The sequence below is a fragment of the Syngnathoides biaculeatus genome, chromosome 22 (genome assembly GCF_019802595.1).
Source record: "Syngnathoides biaculeatus isolate LvHL_M chromosome 22, ASM1980259v1, whole genome shotgun sequence".
In the NCBI taxonomy this organism is placed as follows: domain Eukaryota; kingdom Metazoa; phylum Chordata; class Actinopteri; order Syngnathiformes; family Syngnathidae; genus Syngnathoides; species Syngnathoides biaculeatus.
Window position 1 is genome coordinate 1,146,092 of NC_084661.1, and position 22,343 is coordinate 1,168,434.

The 22,343-nt window shown below is 43.5% G+C and overlaps 1 protein-coding gene across 6 annotated transcripts in view; it reads right to left on the reverse strand.

The window, feature by feature from the left end:
• The window catches only part of dnah9 (dynein, axonemal, heavy chain 9), a 226,294-nt gene that overhangs the window by 72,026 nt on the left and 131,925 nt on the right, over window positions 1–22,343 (reverse strand). For 5 of the 6 annotated variants that reach the window (XM_061810317.1, XM_061810318.1, XM_061810319.1 and 2 more), the window contains 7 exons: window positions 7,895–8,056; window positions 6,850–7,046; window positions 5,478–5,640; window positions 5,096–5,219; window positions 3,150–3,292; window positions 799–960; window positions 484–717 (listed from right to left, as the gene is read on the reverse strand). In XM_061810317.1, the coding sequence (XP_061666301.1) occupies window positions 484–717; window positions 799–960; window positions 3,150–3,292; window positions 5,096–5,219; window positions 5,478–5,640; window positions 6,850–7,046; window positions 7,895–8,056 (1,185 nt within the window). Of the gene's footprint in view, window positions 1–483; window positions 718–798; window positions 961–3,149; window positions 3,293–5,095; window positions 5,220–5,477; window positions 5,641–6,849; window positions 7,047–7,894; window positions 8,057–22,343 lie in introns of those variants that run through there. The other variant, XM_061810322.1, reaches the window with a different exon arrangement.

The following is a 22,343-nucleotide window of genomic DNA, read 5'->3' on the forward strand; positions in this document are numbered from 1 at the left end:
TAGCAGTGCGACCTGTTTTTGTTTGTGTGTTTGTTTTTAACAGAGGGTTCTAAGAAAATTGGATTGCTCACATCATATATTTTGGGACCCACTGAAGCCTAGTAAATCTATACTGACATGAATCATACCAAAGCATGCCATTTTGAAGAAGAATTTGTACAAACTAGTCAAATTTTCGACTTTACTACTTTACAATGCTGTTAAGAATTTGACATCAACTAGTCGTTCATCATGTTTGTCATTTGAAGAGGAAGCAGAGTACTTGCAGGAACAGAGGTTAACTGAATGAAATTAGTCTGAATGAGTTTGAATGCTCAGTTTTGTGAAGGGAGAACCAGTATCGGGAAAAAGCCAACGTCCTGCAGGACTTTGGTCAAAGTTTTGGATTGTTGAAGACAACATACTGTACATGCAGTCTTGTGATTCCATCACAAGGTTAATGAAACAAAAGGTATATTGGTAATGAAGATGTAAAAAAAATACCTGAGCAGAGGTGCTCTTGAGCCTCTGCAGGCCATTCTCCAGCCGCTCCATTTTACTTCGAAGGTCTTTACTCCTTTGGGCCAGCAGACTTCGATACAGTTTGATCAGCTCCAGGAAAGACTTTGGCGTGGTGTAATTGTAGCGCCGCTCATTGGCCAGGTACTCTTTCGAGGTCTGATTGACACTTGTGTGAATGTACGCCATACATTTACTGACAGACTCCTTCACTTGGGGCTGAAGAAAATAAAACAAAGTAGAAGCAACTGTCCCTTATAAATAAAATACAATACATATCACAGTATAAACAGTTCTTACTTCAATAGTCTCTACTTCCTGAAGGAATTGGAGGCTAACTGACTCCAACGCCTCCTGTGGCCACTCGTGGAACCAGTCGATAGCTGTACTGTTGACAACAGCAGGGAACTTCCTGCTACGAACCCTCAATTTACTTCCAACTGGAGAAAAACACAAAGCCACCTACAACCACACCCAGAAAGAGACACACACACACACACACATACACACATTGCAAATGAGGTTGAATCGTCCAAAGATTAGCACTTCTCTACAATCAATATGAAAAATGGGAAACTGAGAATAAATTATTCTTAGCTACATCATTAAGCAAATATACCCTCTGGCAGACATGTGAATTAAAAGACTGTAGTGAGCTCTGGGCTATGGAGGACTGATTGGAGACTAACAGCTGGCTTGTTGTGAGGCCCACGCAGATGCTCCATTGCGCTAAAGAAACAAACATACCGTACAGCAGGCAAACTCAAAGGACCCTCTGTTCATCATCAACTCAGATAACTGCAAACAAAATCCTATATTATCTGAAACGTGTTTTTAACACAGCGAGGCCCCTCAATCAGTATGGGAGCTACAAGTTAGACAAATCTCAAGAATATATAACCAAGATCCTTTTGCAATGATACGTTGCCGACTTCTGTGCCTGAGCTAAGATCTAAATGTATGCATGTTCTCATTTATTTTTAGTTTTCATTTTGATCATTTGCGACTCTATTTCAAAGGACATTTCATTTCAACAGAGTACACCTACATATTAGGGAAAGATGAGAAAATAGTAAAACTACATGTATGCAGATGTTCTTCAAATTGAATTATATTTTCATTCTTGACAAATAATTATTATTCTTATCCACGAATTTTTAAAAAGTAATTAATCCATCATTTTTTATACTGCATGTTCTAATTGTGTGAGTGTAATTAAGCTGACTTTGGGCAAGGAGTGCGGCACACCCAGGACTCGTTATTAATCAGTAGCAATGTTGCAAGATAGTAGCGCTCTTTTTTTTAATTATGACGCAAAATTATTTACAAAATAATTTCTTTCAGTTGAAAGTTTTACCTCAATGTCATGTTTGATTAATTTCTCATATCACATCTAAACTAATCACAATTACAGTTTACATCAAATTTATTTTACGCTGGGTAAAATTTTAGTAAAAGTACAAATGTACTACATGAAATAGTGAATAGGGTGACAAAAAAGGCAGGGGGAAGTTGCTAAATTGTGTGTTTTAGAGTTTAACAAAAACTACTTTCTCCATACGCTTTTCCAAAAAATACATAAGTCGTTTAAAATGTATATATATTGGAAGGCAATAGATGATGCTAGAAGTTACCAAGACCCTCTAGAATGGTGCAAAAGATTGTTTCCTCAAAATATTCAGATAATATCAAAATGTTATTAATATTGCAGATTCTTTTGCCACTTTGAGACAAAAAGCTACCATACACCAAATAAAAATGCACTTTGACTCACAATGAATTCATGGTATGAAGAATGTCGGTCTTTTGAAATTGTACATTACAAAATAATTAGCTCCTTATCTGTTATGCCTTCTGTCAAGAAATAATTAGTATTTTGTAGTATGGTCATTTTATGTAATGATTGTGTATCATAACTGTTACAACAATACATATTTTTGTTTCCGGAATGCAAATCTATCACAGAGTTACACACCTATCCTATTGTCTTACTAACAGTAAATTGAACTGTTCCTCCCATGTATTCAGACAGATTATTTCACATTGTTACAGATGCAGTCTTTGCAGGCATGAGCCTGACAAGTGTGATTGGCTTCCTCATTTATTCACTCTTCTACCTCTGCAGTGTAGAATGCTGGGAGCAAAATAGGGACGTGGATATGGATGGTGATGGGGCTGCACGGTAAAACTGACAGGAGAAGCAACCCCCCTAGAATTCTTGAGTCCCAAAGGGGGAACAAAATGGTTAAACATTTGTGAAATCATCTCCAGCTAAACTGCAACTTTTTCTGGCCATACCAATGATTTATGACAAAGACCGCCACGTATGAAGGCATTTTGAAAGATCATTAAGGGAAAATTGTCTGAGAGCCTCTTGAAGCCAGACGTTTAGCTAACTATGACGATGTTTTTATTCTGCAATCATAAATTAGGTGTGAGTTGAGATGCAGCATACTGAAACTATATTGGTAGGTGATGGAGATCAAACAGGGTTGTGGGTTCTGAGAGACAAATTAACGGCAAAGTTTCCCCAGCCTTCCCCGAGGAGAGCCACTAAGAACAACTTTCTCTGGATCATTACTTGTGAAATGCACAGTAACAGAACACACAGCTCTTTGTACTGTACGTGTCTTAGTATCTGATTAGTTCACCTTGAGCTTTCTGCGAACCCGGTCGATGAAGAACTTCCAGCAGTTTTCTCTTGTATCCATCAATCCTGAGCTGCGTACCTCTGGTCTCACGCTGCCAATGATGTTCTCCACCTCATCGTCAGGGAACAGGTCAGGAATCTCTCCTTGAATAACAACAGGACACAAATGAGTATCACAAAGACCATCAGTACTGATTTTTTTCTCTTCTGCCTTTGACAATTATAAATAAATAATAAAAATAATAAAATAGAAATAATTATTTTCCATTTGTATGCAAAATCGCTTACCCCTATCCATGGATTGCAACTGTGTTGTTCTCTGTGGGCCAGTTAATTATCAGGACTACAGGATACAAATATTTTCTATGAAACTTTTTTGAGGGGTGATGCATGCTCCATGATTTTTCTTTCTTTAGCTAACAGCTTAACCATGGAAGAGGCTGCTGTTGTGTTTTAATTTTATTTTTTTTATTGTAACAGATTTTGACTTGTGTTTGGCTGCAGCAGCTGCAGTGCCGCAGTACCTGAAGGGTGTACTGTCGTTACATTCACTGAAGCCTGTAGATGGGCTGACAGAGAATTGTCGCTTCCAGGAACACAATGGTAAGGACACAAAATGTGCCTTGTCTTTAACAAAGCTTTGTCTTCTTAGTGAAATGTAATGAAGAAAGACTACAAAATGGAATATTCACCATTTCCAGTTTTTGCTTTGTAATTCAATACTGGAAAGGTTGACTAATGATCTTTGTATATTTTTCAACTGATGACATATTCCAATTAAATTTCCTCTCTCTCTAGGAATACTCTGGAGCACAATCCTATTGTAAGGGACCGTGTTGATTATTGCTCTGTTTAACAGTGACATGATAAACGTTTCAGAGACTACAGTAGATGAATGGACAGATGGATGGATAGTTAAATGATACAAATCCTGTCATGTGTTGTTTGAAATTCACAGCTTTTTTTCCTCCATGACATTGGCATTTTCATTGTCAATAGGTGTAAAGCAGATAATAGTATTGATTCATTCATTTTTTCTTTGTCTGTAGGCTGAACTTTTAGATTTGCTTTTGCATTGCTTTGATCAGAACTGGGCTTGTTCCATATTGTTAAAAATTCTCTGCTTTCTCTTGTCATGTTTGTGCCTTGTTGTCTGGTCATCGTGTCTTCCTCTTCACCTGTTGTTGTTAGCCCTGTTCCTCATGACAGGCAATCAGCTTTTGTCTTTTGTCTTGCCCAGGTGTGACTTGTTGTCCCGTTGATCTGCTTCAGTTTCTGTTCTTTGTCTAATGTCACACACATTGTCGTCCATGGTTTCTGGTGATAAATTTGCCTTGTGTTTCTTTGTTCATTTTTCATCTCAGTTGATTTTGGACTTCCCATTAAGAGCATAGTTTCCAATCAACCCAGACCTCTCTTTCCCTTTTTTCGATGAAGAATTATGTTTTTTTTGTCAGATTCATCTGTACCACTGTTTTGCCTTTTGTGTTTTCCTATGCTTGCGTCCATCTACCATTGTTGCTCCAACCCATCACGACTCCTACTCATGATAGATGCGAGATCCATTACTTTAACATAATATTTGGCTTCTGATCAAGTCTTTGCTTAACAGCAATTTAATGTTCATGCTCGTGATTTTATCTAATGATAATGATGATGTGTTGTAAAGGGTTAGGATTATTTATTTGCCAATACATCACTCCTCTACATTTTTTTTCATTTGGTTCTTTTTGTATTAGACTGCTGGCTACCAAACAAAATGTAAAAACTCCATAACCTTTTACTTTAAATGGTTCATCCACATAGACTCTGCTTGCCATTCCACCGAGTAACATGTTTGTGATGAGTGTTGGAGAAATGGCACCACAATTTTGTTTGCTGTGACACAGCTAAAGCCTCTCTCTCCTCCAAAATGTGGCAGATAGTAATTAGTGAAGCCTGCCTTACCCGATGCCAACAGATCGTTGACCAGAACGAGAAACCTCTCGTCTGCCACTTGGGCATCATTCATTAGGAGCACGGTGCCAATATTCTTCACGCCAGCTTTGATGTAGAGCGATGCCAGGTCACTCTGGGTGAGAGAAACACAGAGAGTGGGTGAGTGACACATATAATGAGATTCTGCAGAAAGAGATTGTTTGGTCGCTAAGGCAGGCATGCCATGTAAATTCCGGGCATGGTGTTTCTATAATGCAGGGATTACATCTAAAATTCCAACAGAAAATCCTGCAATTTTAAATGTAAACAAGGCAAATATGAATGGACTGCATGTACGACGTTATTATGACTCAAATCGTGACTCCGGTTTGTTGTGCAATAGTGCACTTACTTTGAGGTCTGTGATACCGTAACCCTTCCTCAAGGTGATTTGGAAAACCTCCAGATTTGAGATGAAGGCAGCCAGTCGGGTCAGACTTTGCTTGCCACTTCCGCCTACTCCGACTAGCAGTGCATTACCCCGTGGAGACTCCAGGATTCGATTTATACGGCAGCTGCATGTGGAGGTACAGACAGTCAGACGAGTGTAGGGGCAGAACGGGTGGAAGTGAAAGATAAAATGTAAGGACGAGGTATCCATTAAAAGCAATCTGACTCATAAAGGAAACAGAAAAATGCAACCTAACAATAGAACATTCTGTTCACCGTATTTCTGTCATTTAGATTTATAAACACAAACATTAAAAAAAACATAATAGTTCAGTCATACCCGAGGTTCTTCCATTTGCATTTGATGCAAACTAACAAATTGCTCCTTTCTGTCTTTTTTTCAAGCTTTACATATGCTATTACGCTATCTGGAATTGCAACTCTTTATTTTCACTGTATGCTACTATCATTTTTAGTAGGACCTGACTGAAACAGACTTTTGGAGGCCAATGGCAATTCGGATAGTTATAAAATTCCGATAACTGATTAAATGTCAGGTTCATTAAAAAAATAATAAAATAAAAATATATATACATAACTTGTTTTGTTCTAATAATGCTTACAATAAAGATATAAATTATGAGCAGAACATTTGATTACTTAACAATTCTTTGTCCTGTAGTATTTATCTGAATGTCATTATCTTCATTTTATTCTATATTTTCATTTGTTAGTGTGACAAAAAAAGAGCAAAAAAAAAAGCCAAACTTTGCTGGAAAGGCTAACATCTGATAATTAATTCCTCTTTATTTTTCTATTCACAATTTAAACGCCCTGAAGCAGTACAATAAAAGAGGCTAAATATTCACTGAACTACCAATGCTGGATCAGCATATGGCAGGCTGACGGCAGGATTATTACACTTGTATTAAACTTTGCTAAACGGTGGAATACTGTACAAGTAAGAACCAACTACAGTAAATGGCAGTGAAGGTGCAAATCAAGGTTTTCTTTCATGCATGTGTAGGAGGCAGCCATCTTTGAATGCATCCAATTTGGCACCGACACTGATTTGCAACATGGCCTCATAGACACTCTCTACTGGGTGACATTCTTCTTTGCGCTGATTTTTTGTCAGCCATTGCAAATAACTTCTGACAGTCCCATGTCTGCTATTGACATGATTTATCAAACAAAATGGACCTATTCATCATAAAATACCTGCAGAACTAGTCCATCTCCATGACAGACAATTGAGAATGTGACAGAAACACTTTATCTCTGTTAGTTTTTTTTTTGTCTCCCAACCCTGCGGTTTGTAATCTTCCACTCACATGTGAGCCATGGCATCCTCAAACAGCACCAGGTTGAGTGTGGCATTGACCTCATTGTAGCTGTCCAGTACCTCCAGCAGGTGTTTACGGAGGCTGCTCCAGGATTCCACAGCCATGTACTTGGCCTCCCCAAGGCCGCGGGCAAAGTGGCAGTACAGGTTCATCTTCTGGGTCTTTTCCAGACTATCCTCCGTGTCCTCAGGGAGGGATGCACACACACACACCCACCCACACACACGCACGCACGTACACACACACACACACACGCACGCACGCACACACACGCACACACACACACACACACACACACGGACACACGACCCATGTCACCATAACAGTAGTGGAAAGCTTAAATAGTCTGGACAGGGGCACAGCTGAATATCGCAGAGGGTGACCTAGTTCATTTTCACCTCAGCAACTATTGGGTCTCTGAATATTTCACTGATATATTTGTTTTTGTTTTTGTTGCAAAATTCCTCTGGTGCAATGCTTCAAATTCTCATTTCCAGGATATTGTGCTCTATTGCAAACTGCATTTATATAAATACTAAATTTACTTCCTTGTTATCCAAAGTGTCTCTAAAGAGTTGCTTGCAAAAAAAAAATAAATAATAACTTGAAATGAGGGTACATATTGCTCTATAATACTGTCTGAGGTCCCAAAATGCTTCATTGTCTCTTTCTGTGGATGTTTCTACATATATATTGTCATGCTCTTTATTGTGGTAGGACTAGTGTGCATGTGATGGACCCAAGGAGTGTAGTGAAGCGGGCAGAGGACAGAAAACCATTAAAATGTTTTCCAATTTGCTGGGCTTGACAGCACAGGCCCTGACAGCCAGACCCCCATACCACCCTGATTAATATTCTCTACAATGCTCTCCTTACTCTACACGCCCACACCCATTCTTTGAGCATTATTTTCACTCCTCCCATCTCTCTGCTTCGCTGTTGCTCACCGATGTCAAGGTCCAAGCCTCAGAGCAGGTAGCCTAATGACCTTCCCTCCCTTGTCTTGCATTTCAAAACTTTGTAAAAAACTTACCTGAAAGAACTTTTTCACCGTGTCTGCCTGCAGCTTATCAAAGACTTGGAAGTCCTGTTCCTCAACAAGCTTGTCTCTGTAGACACGATTGGACTCGTGCAGGTAGATTTTCAGCAGGTCCAGAGGGGTCTTCAGACACTCACCAGTACTGAAGAGAATGCCCTAGGCAGAAAGTTACAGAAGAAAGCATTTGAAACCACAAAAAGGTGGGAAATGCACCAAAGGTTAGGCGTGTCTGAGAAGCTGCATAAATAACAGTGGGTCTTGGCTTTAATTATGATTGTGACTCAGCAGAACTGCATGTGAAGATAGTTCTACAGGCAATTGTCAAGAACATTTTGTAAGAGTCAAGCTGAAGAAAGAGTGCAGTGATTTGTAATGATCTGCTCCCACTGAGCTACTGTCAATACAAACAATTGTTAGTTAAATTCAAACATCTGGAAAGGTTTGCTCGGAAATAAGTCCATCTGTAAAACGTTTTTGTGTATTAAAGGTTCAGCCTGAAATATCACCTATTTAAGATGTAGTGTACCTGATGCGCCCTGCTACCTCAAGCGTCTTAGATTGGAATCAATGCATTAAGCAATAGGTTTTGTACATATATAAAAAAAACAAAATGTATTTTTAAATGGTGGTTTTGCAAGTCCGCTGGGCCAAAGACACAAACCTGTTGGTCTCACAAACAACCGATGATGTCTGAAACATTTTAGCAAACCCCAACAGGATAGCAAAACGACCGTGGTGAGTAATGTCAGGTTTAAATGCTTATCTGAGCACCTTTAGCTTAACTTCATTACTTCTAACCTCCACTCCATTGCCGATCAAACTATACCACGGATGCATAAAGATGTTCGGAAGTGTACTGGTTATTTACAACACTAGTTAGTGGATTTATTGAGGTTATTTTCAAGGCCTTCTAATTTTTTGATGTAATCTATTGAATTATGGAATATTTTTATTATTTTTAAGTTAAGTATAATGGTTATTTGCCACATTAAATATTTGTTTTTATTACATTTATTGAGGATTTTTAATTTTTTTTATGATTTTCTAATGATAACTACAATGTGGCCCACAGCAAAAATGAGTCTGGCACGCCTGTAACACATTGGATCACTATCGATGTTTGTGGGGTGAAGCATGTGGCGAGAGCACAGACAACCAGAGTGTGAACATGAAAACTGAAAAAAAAAAATAAATAAAACACGAGTTTGCTAGTTTAGGCCCCAGGAATCTCTGTCAATATCCTCTTTTGTAATAATAAACGGCAAAACTGTTTCTCTCAGACCTAGAATAATTCCAATCAACAGACTCATCTCTAGGGAGGGCCAAGCCACTTGGATCTGATCTGTCTTCATATTTGAGCCCACTAAATGTGACAAATGGGTGCTAAATCCATTGTGTAATGGGGCAGATGGAAAGTGTGTTTGTGTGCGTGTGGCAATATGTGATGATGTGTGTCCTGAAGATTCACACTTAGCTGAAATTATTGCCACTACTTGAGCTCTAGATGGTTTCCTCAAGTTCTGTATGAATCATCCATCTAATACTTTGACTTTTAATAGATCTTTTTTTATACATCATTTCACTGCCTAATGGTGTGAATAACTAGATCCCACACTTTTTAGGTGTGCCTGAGCAAAACAAATAATGCTATGTCGGAAATGGTGTAATCATCAAAGAAAAAAAAGATACCAATAACCTTTTATTTGCATTATCATAAGGTGTGAAGGGGAAAAAAAACGATTCATACCATACTGTACTTGTTTTTGGCATTTTTCAATTCGGCACTGACTAAGGGTAGGATAACATCAACATTGTTATATATTACATCCAAATATGCAAAGAACACCTAATGCCTGGTGTGACTACGTGACATGCCCCCCCCCAAAAAAAAAACATACTATGAAACCATCCCTTTTATTTAATTTGTGTTTAACATTTGACAGCACAATTATTTATTTTGTAGGATCAAGATTTCTCCCTGCTGATCAGCAATATAAAAGGCACTTTCTACAATATGTATATTGGGAATGCTGGAATTATACATGTTTCAAAAGAGCATTGAACAGCTGCAGGTCATTCAGAACGCTGCAGCTCAGGTTCTGACCAGAACAAAGTAGTAAGACCATAATACTCCAATTCTAAAGACTTTACACTGGCTTCCAGTCAGCTTTAGGATAGATTTTGAAGTTCTGCTACTGGTCTATAAATCACTAAATGGCCTAGGTCCTGAATATGTGTTCATGAAAGAAATGCTAAAAGAATATAAAGCAAGTCGGACTCTGAGATTGACAGACTCAGGTAAAATAATGGAGCGCAGCATCCCAGACAAACATGGTGAGGCAGCATTTAGGTATTATGCTCTACGTAAATGGAATAAGTTGTCAATAGAAGTGACATGAGCCCCAAGGTGTGATTGTTTTTAAATCCATCTTAAAAACGCTTATTTTTTCTCATGCTTTTTAGAGTAGTGCAATTTTTAAATTATATTTCTTGTTCAGTATGGCGTATGATTGTACTGTACTTGTATTTTTTTTGTCACTTAACCCTTTATAAGGTGTGTTATTTTCAATTTCAAATGTTTTTAATCAAGTAAAGCCATTTGATTGTACAATTAAATATCTTTGCTTGCTTTCATCAATGTAGTACTTTGAAAGCACAGTAATAAACTAATCTTAGTGTTGCACATAACCTTTTGTCCCATTGATGTTACCATGACTTCTGGTACAAGGTCGTTAAAGCCAGCTGCAGTTAATGTTTCCACCAGCATACATGTCATGTTATTATTAAGGTATTTGCAGCGTATTTATTAAAAAAAAAAGAATAATTGCACTGTTGCTCAAGAGCCAACAGACATCTCAATGTGGAAGCACTCCAATATATGCAGCCTCCTGCCCGATGACAGTTGGGATTGGCTCCAGCACTCCCACGAAACTTGTGAGGATAAGCATCTCAGAATATGGATGGATTGGTGGATAATCTACTCTCGCACGTTTCATGTGTTATGTGACCATCTTTTTTGGTGACCATTATGTTTATAAAATCATCATCATCACCAATGCAATATGCATTAAGCCCTAATTGGCACTGGAAAAGTCCAGGTTGTCCAGTGCCTCTCACACAAAGTCAAATGGCTGGAAGTAGAACAGGTGTATCATGCTGTGACTTCTGCAATGATTTTTTTTTTTTGCCATCTTTGTGTGTATGGCCTCTCACACCCCTCTTCCCTCCGAAAGAGGAGTTAGAGGACCCACAAACACAAAGGTGGAAAAAACATTGCTTAACAGAGGTGGGGGTTTACGACATCACCTATCTCCTACTTACAACGCTGTCCTTTTGTCCTTTCCAAAGAAACTCAATAATTCTGGCTTCAAGAAACAGGGCATCCTCCTTGACCAGTGGGTAACACCACAACCATTTTATAAGTGAATGGAATATCAATGAGGGAGTTTCTAGCCAACGATCCTGGTGGAGAGACAATGGCCTCTCACTCAGGTAGCTTAACAGCTCTCCTCAATTTTTTGCATTCCAAAAGAATGATTCTATATGAGGTGTGGAACATGCCTCTAAATTGGAGCATAAATAGTTGTCTTCCACACAAACACTAGCTAGTGTGTCCTAACAAACCTTTGTTGCATGAACTGAAGCCTGCTCAGATGAGAGGTGAAATTTATTATCACATGAAAAAAAGAGTCCAGTTGCAATTGGTACAACACCTTGAGAATGAAATCAAATCAACAGGCAGGCAGCAATCATGACTTGAAACATTGTACTATATATTTGATTCATAAGCAGATGCCATTACTTTTGAGACAATGGCAGGGCGTCGGTGGAAATTGAGCTACCGTGGGTCGAAGACAAAGAAGAGGAAGAAACCGGATCCATCGTCAGAAGAAAAAGAGGAATGCACAGAGCCTACAACTGCATGTAGGGACTTTGAATGTTGGGACTATGACAGGAAAAGCTCAGGAGTTGTTTGACATGATAATTAGGAGAAAAGTTGATATTCTGTGCATTCAAGAGAGCAGGTGGAAAGGTAGTCGGGCTAGACGTTTAGGATCAGGGTTTCAATTATCCTACCATGGAGTAGATGGGAAGAAAAATGGAGTAGGGGTTATTTTAAAGGAAGAGCTGGCTAAGAATGTCTTGGAGGTGAAAAGAGTATCAGATCGAGTGATGAGACTAAAATTTGAAATTGAGGGTGTTATGCATAATGTGGTTAGTGGTTGTGCCCCACAGGTAGGATGTGACCTAGAGTTGAAAGAGAAATTCTGGAAGGAACTAGATGAAGTAGTTCTGAGCATCCCAGACAGCGAGAGAGTTGTGATTGATGCAGATTGTAATGGACATATTGGTAAAGGAAACAGGGCCGATGAAGAAGTGATGGGTAAGTACAGAATCCAGGAAAGGAACTTTGAGGGACAGATGGTGGTGGACTTTGCAAAAAGGATGGAGATGGCCGTAGTGAACACTTATTTCCAGAAGAGGGAGGAACATATAGTGACCAACAAGAGCGGAGGTAGAAGCATGCAGGTGGATTATATTTTGTGCAGACGATCTAATTTTAAAGAGATTACTGACTGTAAAGTAGTGGTAGGGGAGAGTGTAGCTCGACAGCATAAGATGGTGGCGTGTAGATGACTCTGGTGGTGGGTAGGAAGATTAAGAAGACAAAGGTATAGCAGAGAACCATGTGGTGAAAACTGAGAAAGGAAGAATGTTGTGCGGTCTTTCTGAAAGAGGTGGAACAGGCTCTCGATGGACAGCAGAAGCTAACGGAAGACTGAACTACGACAGCCAAGGTAATCAGAGAGACAGGCAGGAGAGTATTTGGTGTGTCTTTTGGTAGGAAAGGGGAGAAAGAGACTTGGTGGTGGAACCCCAAAATATAGGGAGTCATATAAGGAAAGAGATTAGCGAAGAAGAAGAAGTGGGACACAGAGGACTGAGGAGAGGCGAAATGAGTACATCGAGATGCGACGCAGGCCAAAGGTAGAGGTGGCAAAGGCTAAAAGAGAGGCATATGAAGACGTGTACACCAGGTTGGACACGAAAGAACGAGAAAAGGATCTCTACAGGTTGGCCAGACAGAGGGATAGAGATGGGAAGGATGTGCAGCAGGTAAGGGTGATTAGGGATAGAGATGGAAATGTGTTGACTGGTGCCAGTAGTGTGCTAAATAGATGGAAAGAATACCTTGAGAAGCTGATGAATGAAGAAAATGAGAGAGAAGGAAGAGTTGAAGGGGGAAGTGTGAAGGACCAGGAAGTGGCAATGATTGGTAAGGGGGAAGTCAGAAATGCACTACATAGGATGAAAAATGGAAAGGCAGTTGGTCCTGATGACATACCGGTGGAGGTATGTAAGCAATTTGGAGAGATGGCTGTGGAGTTTTTGACCAACTTATTCGACAGAATACTAGCGGGCGAAAAGATGCCTGAAGAATGGAGGAAAAGTGGAGGGGGAAGAGTGAGGCTACAGGGAGAAGAGATAGCGAGGGTGGAGGACTTCTAATATTTAGGGTCAACAATCCAGAGCAATGATGAGTGTGGTAAGGAAGTGAAGAAACGGGTCCAAGCAGGTTGGAACAGCTGGCGAAAGGTGTCTGGTGTGCTATGTGACAGAAGAGTCTATGCTAGGATGAAGGGTAAAGTTTACAAAACAGTGGTGAAGCCGGCCATAATGTACGGATTAGAGACGGTGGCACTGAAGAAACAACAGGAAGCAGAACTGGACGTAGCACAAATGTTGAGGTTCTCGGTCGGAGTGAGCAGGTTGGATAGGATTAGAAATGAGCTCATTAGAGGGACAGCCAAAGATGGATGTTTTGGAGACAAGATTCGAGAGAGCAGACTTCGATGGTTTGGACATGTTCAGAGGCGAGAGTGAGTATATTGGTGGAAGGGTACTGAGGATGGAGCTGCCAGGCAAAAGAGTGAGAGGAAGACCAAAGAGAAGGTTTATGGATGTGGTGAGGGAAGACATGAGGGCAGTTGGGGGTTAGAGAGAAAGATGCAGGAGATTGGCTAAGATGGAAAAAGATGACATGCTGTGGCGACCCTTAACGGGACAAGCCGAAAGGAAAAGAAGAAGAAGGAATGGAAAGGGAATAGAACAACAGAACTAATCACATAGTCTCATGCAATTCATCTGACATATGTTGTTTGCGAACTCCCAAAAAAATTTTCATTTTCAGGGCTCAAAATTGTGGCATGGTGAACAAAACTGAATGTCATTAGAATAGCATCTGGATACCGTACAGTAGAGCACACATCTGTTTGGCACACTAACTGAAAAAAAGCCAAAGTACTTCTTTGCCTGTCTTCTTCTTCTGAAAACTTGTCTGATCCTGTTCTTTTCTTGATCGTTAAATGTTGATTTCAATTCAGGGGAGGTGTGTATTTTCTGTGTTTTTGCGCTGTGAGCACACTTAACTTCTAGCCTGACAGCATCTCTGAGACCCCCACACACCCCCACAACAACTACACACAGTTGCCTCTCTGCACGTCATACAGACGTTTTGTGTAGTCAGTGCAGTTCGGTGATTGTGACTCCCCTCCTCTCCTCTTTGCTGCACATCTCTTTGAGGACCTCATTTACACTAATGTGGAAGAGGCTTTGGATATGCCCAACAGTCATGACAGAGAACAAACAAACAGCTTTGTTCCCAGGTGAATGCCACACACTGTTTCTCTAGCCCTATTAGTGGAATTAAGCAGAGGGGGGGGGCATTCCACTCATTGTGACTTGGACTTAATTTGACTCAAGTCACTGTGTTTGAAACCTTGACAAAAACTAGAAGACCTGAGATGTGATTTGTACTTGGGAGTTAAAGTCTAAGGACTTGACTAGAGACCTAATAAATCGAAAGACCTGATTAATTAGCACTGGAAAATACACTGTCATGACTCAAGGATTCGCCAGTCAATCTTGCAATAGAACTGTCATGATTGGAGCAACAGCGTGTCAATCAGTCAAATGCCTCCTGTGTCTAATTGAGATTTACAAACAAACAGATTTTGTGATCTTGCCATCAGTTTTTTTTCTTCTCCAAGAAGGAAAATAAAAAACCTGGAAATGCTGGGTTTGTAAAAACAACCTTTTATTCTTTTTTTTTTTTTTACACTCATATGTTGAACTAAATAAGTATTGAAGTCTCTTGTTTTGACGTGTTTTACATATACAGTGTATACAGGTTAAAAAAAAATGGCCAATGTCATTATTTGACATTATTAGTCTCTCTTTGCAATAATAAAGTTAAGTTAGTTGTGTAAATAGTGTCACGGTGTTGCAACTGGTTTGATTGTTAGCCTCACAGTTCTAAGGCCAGGGGTTGAAATACCGGCGCCACCTGTGCATAGTCTACATGAATGTTCTTCCCATGGCTCCGTAGGTGTGATTGTGAGTGCGACTGTTGTCTGTCTCTATGTCCAGGGTTTACCCTGCCTCCTCCTCGAAGATGGCTGGGAAACGCTCCAGCAGTCCCCTGACCCTTGTGAGGATAAGCAGCTCAGAAAATGGATGGACTGAGTTGAGAATTCACTTGACTTATCACAGGACTTAACTAGTAATAACCTGTCAATGTACTTGTCCCAGAGAAAATGACTTGAGCCTTGCTTGAGACTTACTGCGTCGAGACTTAGTTGAGACTTAGCACGTGTAACATGATCCCATCTTTGTAATTTGGCAATTGTACTTCACTTAAGGTTGTCATGCTCCTGGATTCCAGCCCGGGCTGGGGGTGGCCAGCTAATCAGAAGGCGCACACCTGCGCCTCATTACCACTGATTAGACCCAGTACATATAGGACCCGGGGGACGACAAATACTCCGCTAGATCATTGTTCTTAATGCCTCGTTCCCGCACTCCTGTTCTCCTGACTTCTGATCTCCGTGCACCGACCCACGCCTGTCCATTGACCACCCTCGTAAGCCCATCCGTACTGGTACTTCGGATTGTTTGGACTGTCTACCTGATCTCAGACCTCGGACCAAATAAAGGTTTCCTCTGTACTGTCTGCTGTCTCTGGAGTCGTGCATTTGGGTCCACCCTTGAGCCCCGCATCGTGACAGAGCGATCTAGCCAGAACATGGACCCAGCCGACTCCGAAGCCATCCGCCGTGCGCTGCAAGTGCAGGGCAAACCCCTGGGCGAGCAAGAGGCTGCTCTCCAGGGTATGACTCACCAGATCCAGGAACTCTGCGCCCAGCTGGAACCGTGGCTAGCTTCTCAAGCTAGCGCGGCTGCTCCTGTGCCTCTCTGTGCCGGCATCACTCCGCTCTCTCGACCAGAGCGGTTCTCAGGCGACTCCGGTAACGTCAAGCCCTTCCTGGCGCAGTGCGATCTCCACTTTGGGCTGCAAGCGTCCGCTTTTCCCACGGACCGCTCCCGGATCGCCTTCGTCATTTCCCACATGACGGGGAGGGCGGAGGCGTGGGCCACCGCCGAGTGGAGTCGTAACTCGGAGATCTGCCGCTCATGGGCGAGCTTCGTCTGCGCGCTCACCCAGGTTTTCCAGTACGCGGCTCAGGAACACCAGGCGGCGTCCTCGCTCATGACGATTCGTCAAGGACGTCGCTGCATGTCCGACTACGCCATTGAGTTCCGAATCTGCGCCGCCGAGAGTCGATGGAATGAGGACGCCCTGCACGACGCCTTTTTCCAGGGGACTCCTCATTGCAGTAGATCTTCCTCCCTCGCTGGACGCACTCACCGCGTTGGCCCTCAAGGTTGACCAGCGACTAGTAATGGAGGATCAACTAGCCGTGATGACTGAGGGAGAGAGGGAGGGCTCCAGTCCGGCTGCCGCCCGATCGTCCACTGCTGAACCCACTCAGGTGGAGTGTCTCGACGGGCCAGTGGAGGAGCGTCTGCGCCGGCGACGGGAGGGGCGTTGTTTTTACTGCGGGCGTTTGGGACACTTGATCGGCCGCTGCCCGACTCGACCAGAGCACTCTGACATCAGGATCTCTACTCCGGTGAGTGTGCGGTACACCGCGGCGGGGTCAGGGAGGTCCCTTCTTCACCTCACCTTGGGAACGGACTCCCGTTCATGCACTGTGACGGCTTTCATAGATTCTGGGTCAGAAGCAAATCTGATAAATCCCCGCGTGGTCGAAGAGCTAGGGGCAGCAACCTTCCCCACGCAACGGTTTCGTCACGCCTATGCCGCCAACGGCAAGTTCCTTTGTCGGGTTACACATCGCACTCAGACACTACGTATGAGCTTTCCGGACCCTCACTCGGAGCGTATTAGCTTCCATGTCTTCAACGCACGTAGTAGAGACATCATCTTGGGCAGCCCGTGGCTCAAAGAACATAACCTGCACAAAGATTGGACCACGGGTCAGATCAAGACTTGGGGAGAGGACTGTCTCAGTCGCTGTTTCGCTGTCCAGGAAGACAGGGGTATTCAAGTCGCGCCGGTTCGGCTAACAGAACTTAGTACCGCCCCGGACCTGACCGCGGTGCCCTCCTGCTACCATGACCTACGGGAGGTCTTCTCTGAATCTAAGGCAAAGTCTCTGCCGCCACGTCGGTCATACGACTGCGCGATTGAACTCCTGCCAGGCACCTCTCCTCCCAGAGGGAAACTGTTCTCGTTAACAGGACCGGAGCATCAAGCCATGAGGGACTACATCGAGGACTCGCTGGCAGCCGGACTCATTCGCCCCTTATCCTCACCAGCCGGTGCGGTTTTTTTTTTTTTTGTCAAGAAGAAGGACTCCACGCTGCGACCCTGCGTTGACTACCGAGGACTGAACGACATCACAGTCAAGAACAGGTATCCTTTGCCACTGATCGCTACAGCATTCGAACTCCTTCAGGGAGCCCGGATCTTCACCAAGCTCGACTTGCGCAGCGCTTACCATCTGGTGCGGATTCGGGAAGGGGATGAGTGGAAGACGGCGTTCAACACCCCCACAGGGCACTATGAGTATCTTGTGATGCCTTTTGGACTGACAAACGCCCCGGCCGTCTTTCAAAACTTCATTAACGACGTGCTTCGGGAGTTTCTGAATAGATCTGTCTTTGTATACCTGGATGACATTCTCATCTTTTCAGCAGACCTAACCTCTCACATTCAACAAGTCAGAGAGGTGCTCCGGCGTCTGCAGCAGCACCAATTGTACGTGAATATGGATAAGTGTGAGTTCCATTGGGCATCCGTGTCCTTCCTGGGCTTCGTCCTGGCTGAGGGAGAGATACGGATGGACCCCGGGAAGGTCGACGCGGTGCTGCGGTGGCCTACCCCCACCAACAGGAGGGACGTGCAGAGGTTTTTGGGATTTGCCAATTTCTATAGGAAATTCATAAGGAACTTCAGTTCCGTGGCCGCTCCTCTGCATTCGCTCACCTCGCCACATACCACCTTCGAGTGGTCCGGGACCTGCCAGGAGGCCTTCAGCAGGCTAAAGGCAAGTTTCACTACTGCGCCCGTTCTCATTGTTCCGGACCCAGATAACCAGTTTGTGGTGGAGGTGGATGCATCGAATTCAGGAATCGGAGCAGTCTTGTCGCAGAGGAGTCCCAGGGATGGAAGGATCCACCCGTGCGCGTTCCTGTCTCGGAAGTTGACCCAGGCGGAGAGGAACTACGACGTGGGAGATCGGGAACTGCTGGCGGTCAAGAGCGCGTTGGAGGAGTGGCGGCACTGGCTGGAGGGCTCGCAAGTACCGTTCGTTGTCTTCACGGACCATAAGAACCTTGAATACCTGAAGTCTGCGAAGAGGTTGAACGCCCGTCAGGCCAGGTGGGCCCTATTTTTCACCCGCTTCCGCTTTAATGTGTCCTTCCGCCCAGGCTCCAAGAACGGCAAGCCGGATGCACTCTCGCGGATCCACGAGGGAGGGCGCACAGATTCAGACGCCGCTACTAGCCTGCCAGCGGAGTGCTTCGTGTCCGGTTTCACCTGGGCGATCGAGTCGCGGGTGAAGGAGGCCCTGGGAGAGACGCCGCCACCCGCGGATTGTCCGTCGGGCCGCCTTTTCGTCATCCCATCTCTGCGGGGAGATGTCATCAACTGGGCCCATACCAACAAGACGGTCTGCCACCCGGGTATGGTGAAGACGCCTTCAGTGGTCGAACAAAGGTTCTGGTGGCCTAACCTCAGCAAGGACGTCAGGGAGTTCGTCAACGCCTGCCCGGTGTGTGCTGCCAATAAGACTTCCCGCCTATGGCCTGTTGGTGAGTTGCGACCCCTGTCCATCCCCTTTCGTCCGTGGTCACACATCGCGCTGGACTTCATCACCGGCCTGCCGCCTTCACAAGGGAACACAGTGGTGTTGTCCGTAGTGGACCGTTTCTCCAAGATGGTCCACTTCATGCCGCTTCCGAAGATCCCGTCGGCCAAGCAGACAGCCCAGTTGGTATTAGACGAGGTCGTCCATTACCCCGGGCTACCCCAGGACATCGTTTCGGACAGGGGTCCGCAATTCAGCGCCCGTTTCTGGAAAGAGTTCTGCAACCTCATCGGCGCTTCGGCTAGTCGGACATCGGGTCATCACCCAGAGTCTAATGGCCAGACTGAGAGGATTAATCAGGAATTAGAGACCGGTCTTCGATGTCTGGCATCCAGGGACCAGAGCACGTGGAGCCAGCACATCAAGTGGGTGGAGTATGCCCACAATTCTCTACCCTCCGCCTCAACAGGAATGGCTCCACTCCATGTCGTGCATGGCTACCCTCCGTCCCTGTTTCCTCCACTGGTCACAGACTCCGCGGTCCCGTCAGCCCTGGCCGTGGTGCGACGCTGCAAACGGACCTGGGAAGCAGCTCGGAGGACACTGCTGCACATGAGCAGCGCCTACAAGGCCGCAGCGGACCGCAAGAGAAGGGCCGCACCAGAGCTCAGAGTGGGACAGCGAGTGTGGCTCTCCACCAAAGATCTCCCGCTGCGGACGGAATCCCGCAAACTTGCTCCCAGGTTCGTTGGCCCGTTCCCGATTTCCAAGGTTATTAACCCGGTCGCCGTCTCGCTGAAACTGCCCAGGTAGATGAGGGTGCACCCTACGTTCCACGTCAGCAGACTTCGCCCGACTCGCACGTCGTCGCTGGCTCCTCTGCTCAAGTCCCCCCCGCCCCCCCGCATGATCGACGGTGGGTTGGTGTATACTGTGCGCCGGTTGCTGTCTTCCCGCCGCAGAGGAAGGGGCGTCAAGTACCTGGTGGACTGGGAGGAATATGGCCCGGAGGAGCACTCTTGGATCGCCTCCCGCTTCGTCGTGGACCGCTCCCTCATCAGGGACTTTCACGCGGCTCACCCTGATGCTCCTGGGCCGTCCAGAGCCGGCCGTTGGGGGGGGGGGGGGTACTGTCATGCTCCTGGATTCCAGCCCGGGCTGGGCGTGGCCAGCTAATCAGAAGGCGCACACCTGCGCCTCATGACCACTGATTAGACCCAGTACATATAGGACCCGGGGGACGACAAATACTCCGCTAGATCGTTGTTCTTAATGCCTCGTTCCCGCACTCCTGTTCTCCTGACTTCTGATCTCCGTGCACCGACCCACGCCTGTCCACTGACCACACTCGTAAGCCCATCCGTACTGATACTTCGGATTGTTTGGACTGTCTACCTGATCTCAGACCTCGGACCAAATAAAGGTTTCCTCTGTACTGTCTGCTGTCTCTGGAGTCGTGCATTTGGGTCCACCCTTGAGCCCCGCATCGTGACAAAGGTATATTTAGTTTAACATCCACCGGGTGAAATAATCACCATCATGGATGAAGGAAGCACAAATAGTTTGGAAAACGATAGTGCAGAAATTAAAGTAAATAATCCATAGGAGACAGTGTAGAGAATGTTGGATCACCAGCACAAAAACAAAATAACAAAAAAAGATAAAGATATAGATGCTTACTGTTCTCACCTAAAAAAAAAAAAGAAAAAAGTACCCTAATTATTTAAGCCATGGCAACCATCTTAAATGCTAAAACTACAAAGGTAACTTTCAAAATTAAGTGGTGACTTGAGGAAACTAGAGCAGCCTTTTGTAGTGTCATTGCAGATGCGTTACTTTCTACCTTAGAAAGTGCAACAACAGTGGTACTGAAAGGGCAATTACTGCTGAGGTACAGATGAGAGCTACGAGGGTACCAACCTCTTCTTATCTATCCAGAGGCATTACAGCCAGAGGATGAAGAACTACGGGGTTTTTGGAAAGTCACTGTGGACTTATATTATTATGACCAGACATATTTCAAGATAGAATGTATAAAGTACGTATATACATTATGTACATGCAATCTACATTGAAACGTCTGTTAAAAATAGCATACTCTCTACGTCTCTCTATGTCCACTGTGACTTTCCAAGCATCTTGTATGACAGGAAAACTGAGAACAAGTTTCAATGGTTGTTTTCTTTTTTTTTTTTAAGTGTGCAGAAAAGTAAAGTGAGCAAAGAGGGAAATATATATATATATATATATATATCGGACTGCGTGCTATTTGGTCATCCAGTCGTGTGGAGCAGACTCGTTACACCACTCAACTATGTGATCCAACTTTTTGTGGGGTCATTTGGGCTTAAACTTTGGGTTGCTAATTATGTCAAATCTCAAAGTTTAGCATCGTCGACTTTAAAACATAACTCATTATCAGACTTAACTTTACCATTTGCAAGTTTAAGATCTCATACTCTGAACAATTGAATGAGTTGCTACATTGCTGTTAAATAATTTGAACTAATTAAGGACATATTAGAAGTGGTTTATAAAATGTTAAATATTGCTTTTTAGATGGGAAATATGTACGTATTATTCTTATTCAATATATTTTAATCAATTAGATATATATTATGATGACAATGATAACATTATATGGTTATTATGTTTAGTATTATTTATTAATGTTACTAGTCGTAGGTGTAATAGATGTAGTAGTGGTACTGGTAGTTGTTGTAGTCACTCTTTGTTTGGGTACTCAAACACTATGAGTATAGTTTGCTCGCCTGTGCTAGTATTATTACAAATCTTGAATCTATAAATTGCAGTCGCCAGGTTTCAGCTATTTCATCCCTAAATGTTAATTGGGGCAATAATGGGATAATTATAGCATAGCGCACCTATATATAATATAATCATGATAAGACCAGAGCTATCTTGGTAAATTCCTTGGTGGATTTATGAAAATTGAAGTTTCCATAAGCAAGGGGCTTGAGGCATTAATTATACAATGGAGTATGTTAAATCAAGGAGCTTGGCCTCCATGAAACCGTGGAATATTTTGACTTCAACATTGCCCCGAAAATGCCTCCCTTGTTGAGTTTTCATGCCCTGATATTATATTCTTTTAATACATTAAGTCATCAGTAATACCCGTGCGAATGCAAATCCATTATAAATTTCAGACTTATTTCTGGCTTTCAGGGCAAAGCTATTAAATCAATAATCATTTAAATGAAAAATTAGTGACAGTAACTTGGCTCTTTCTACATGGGAAG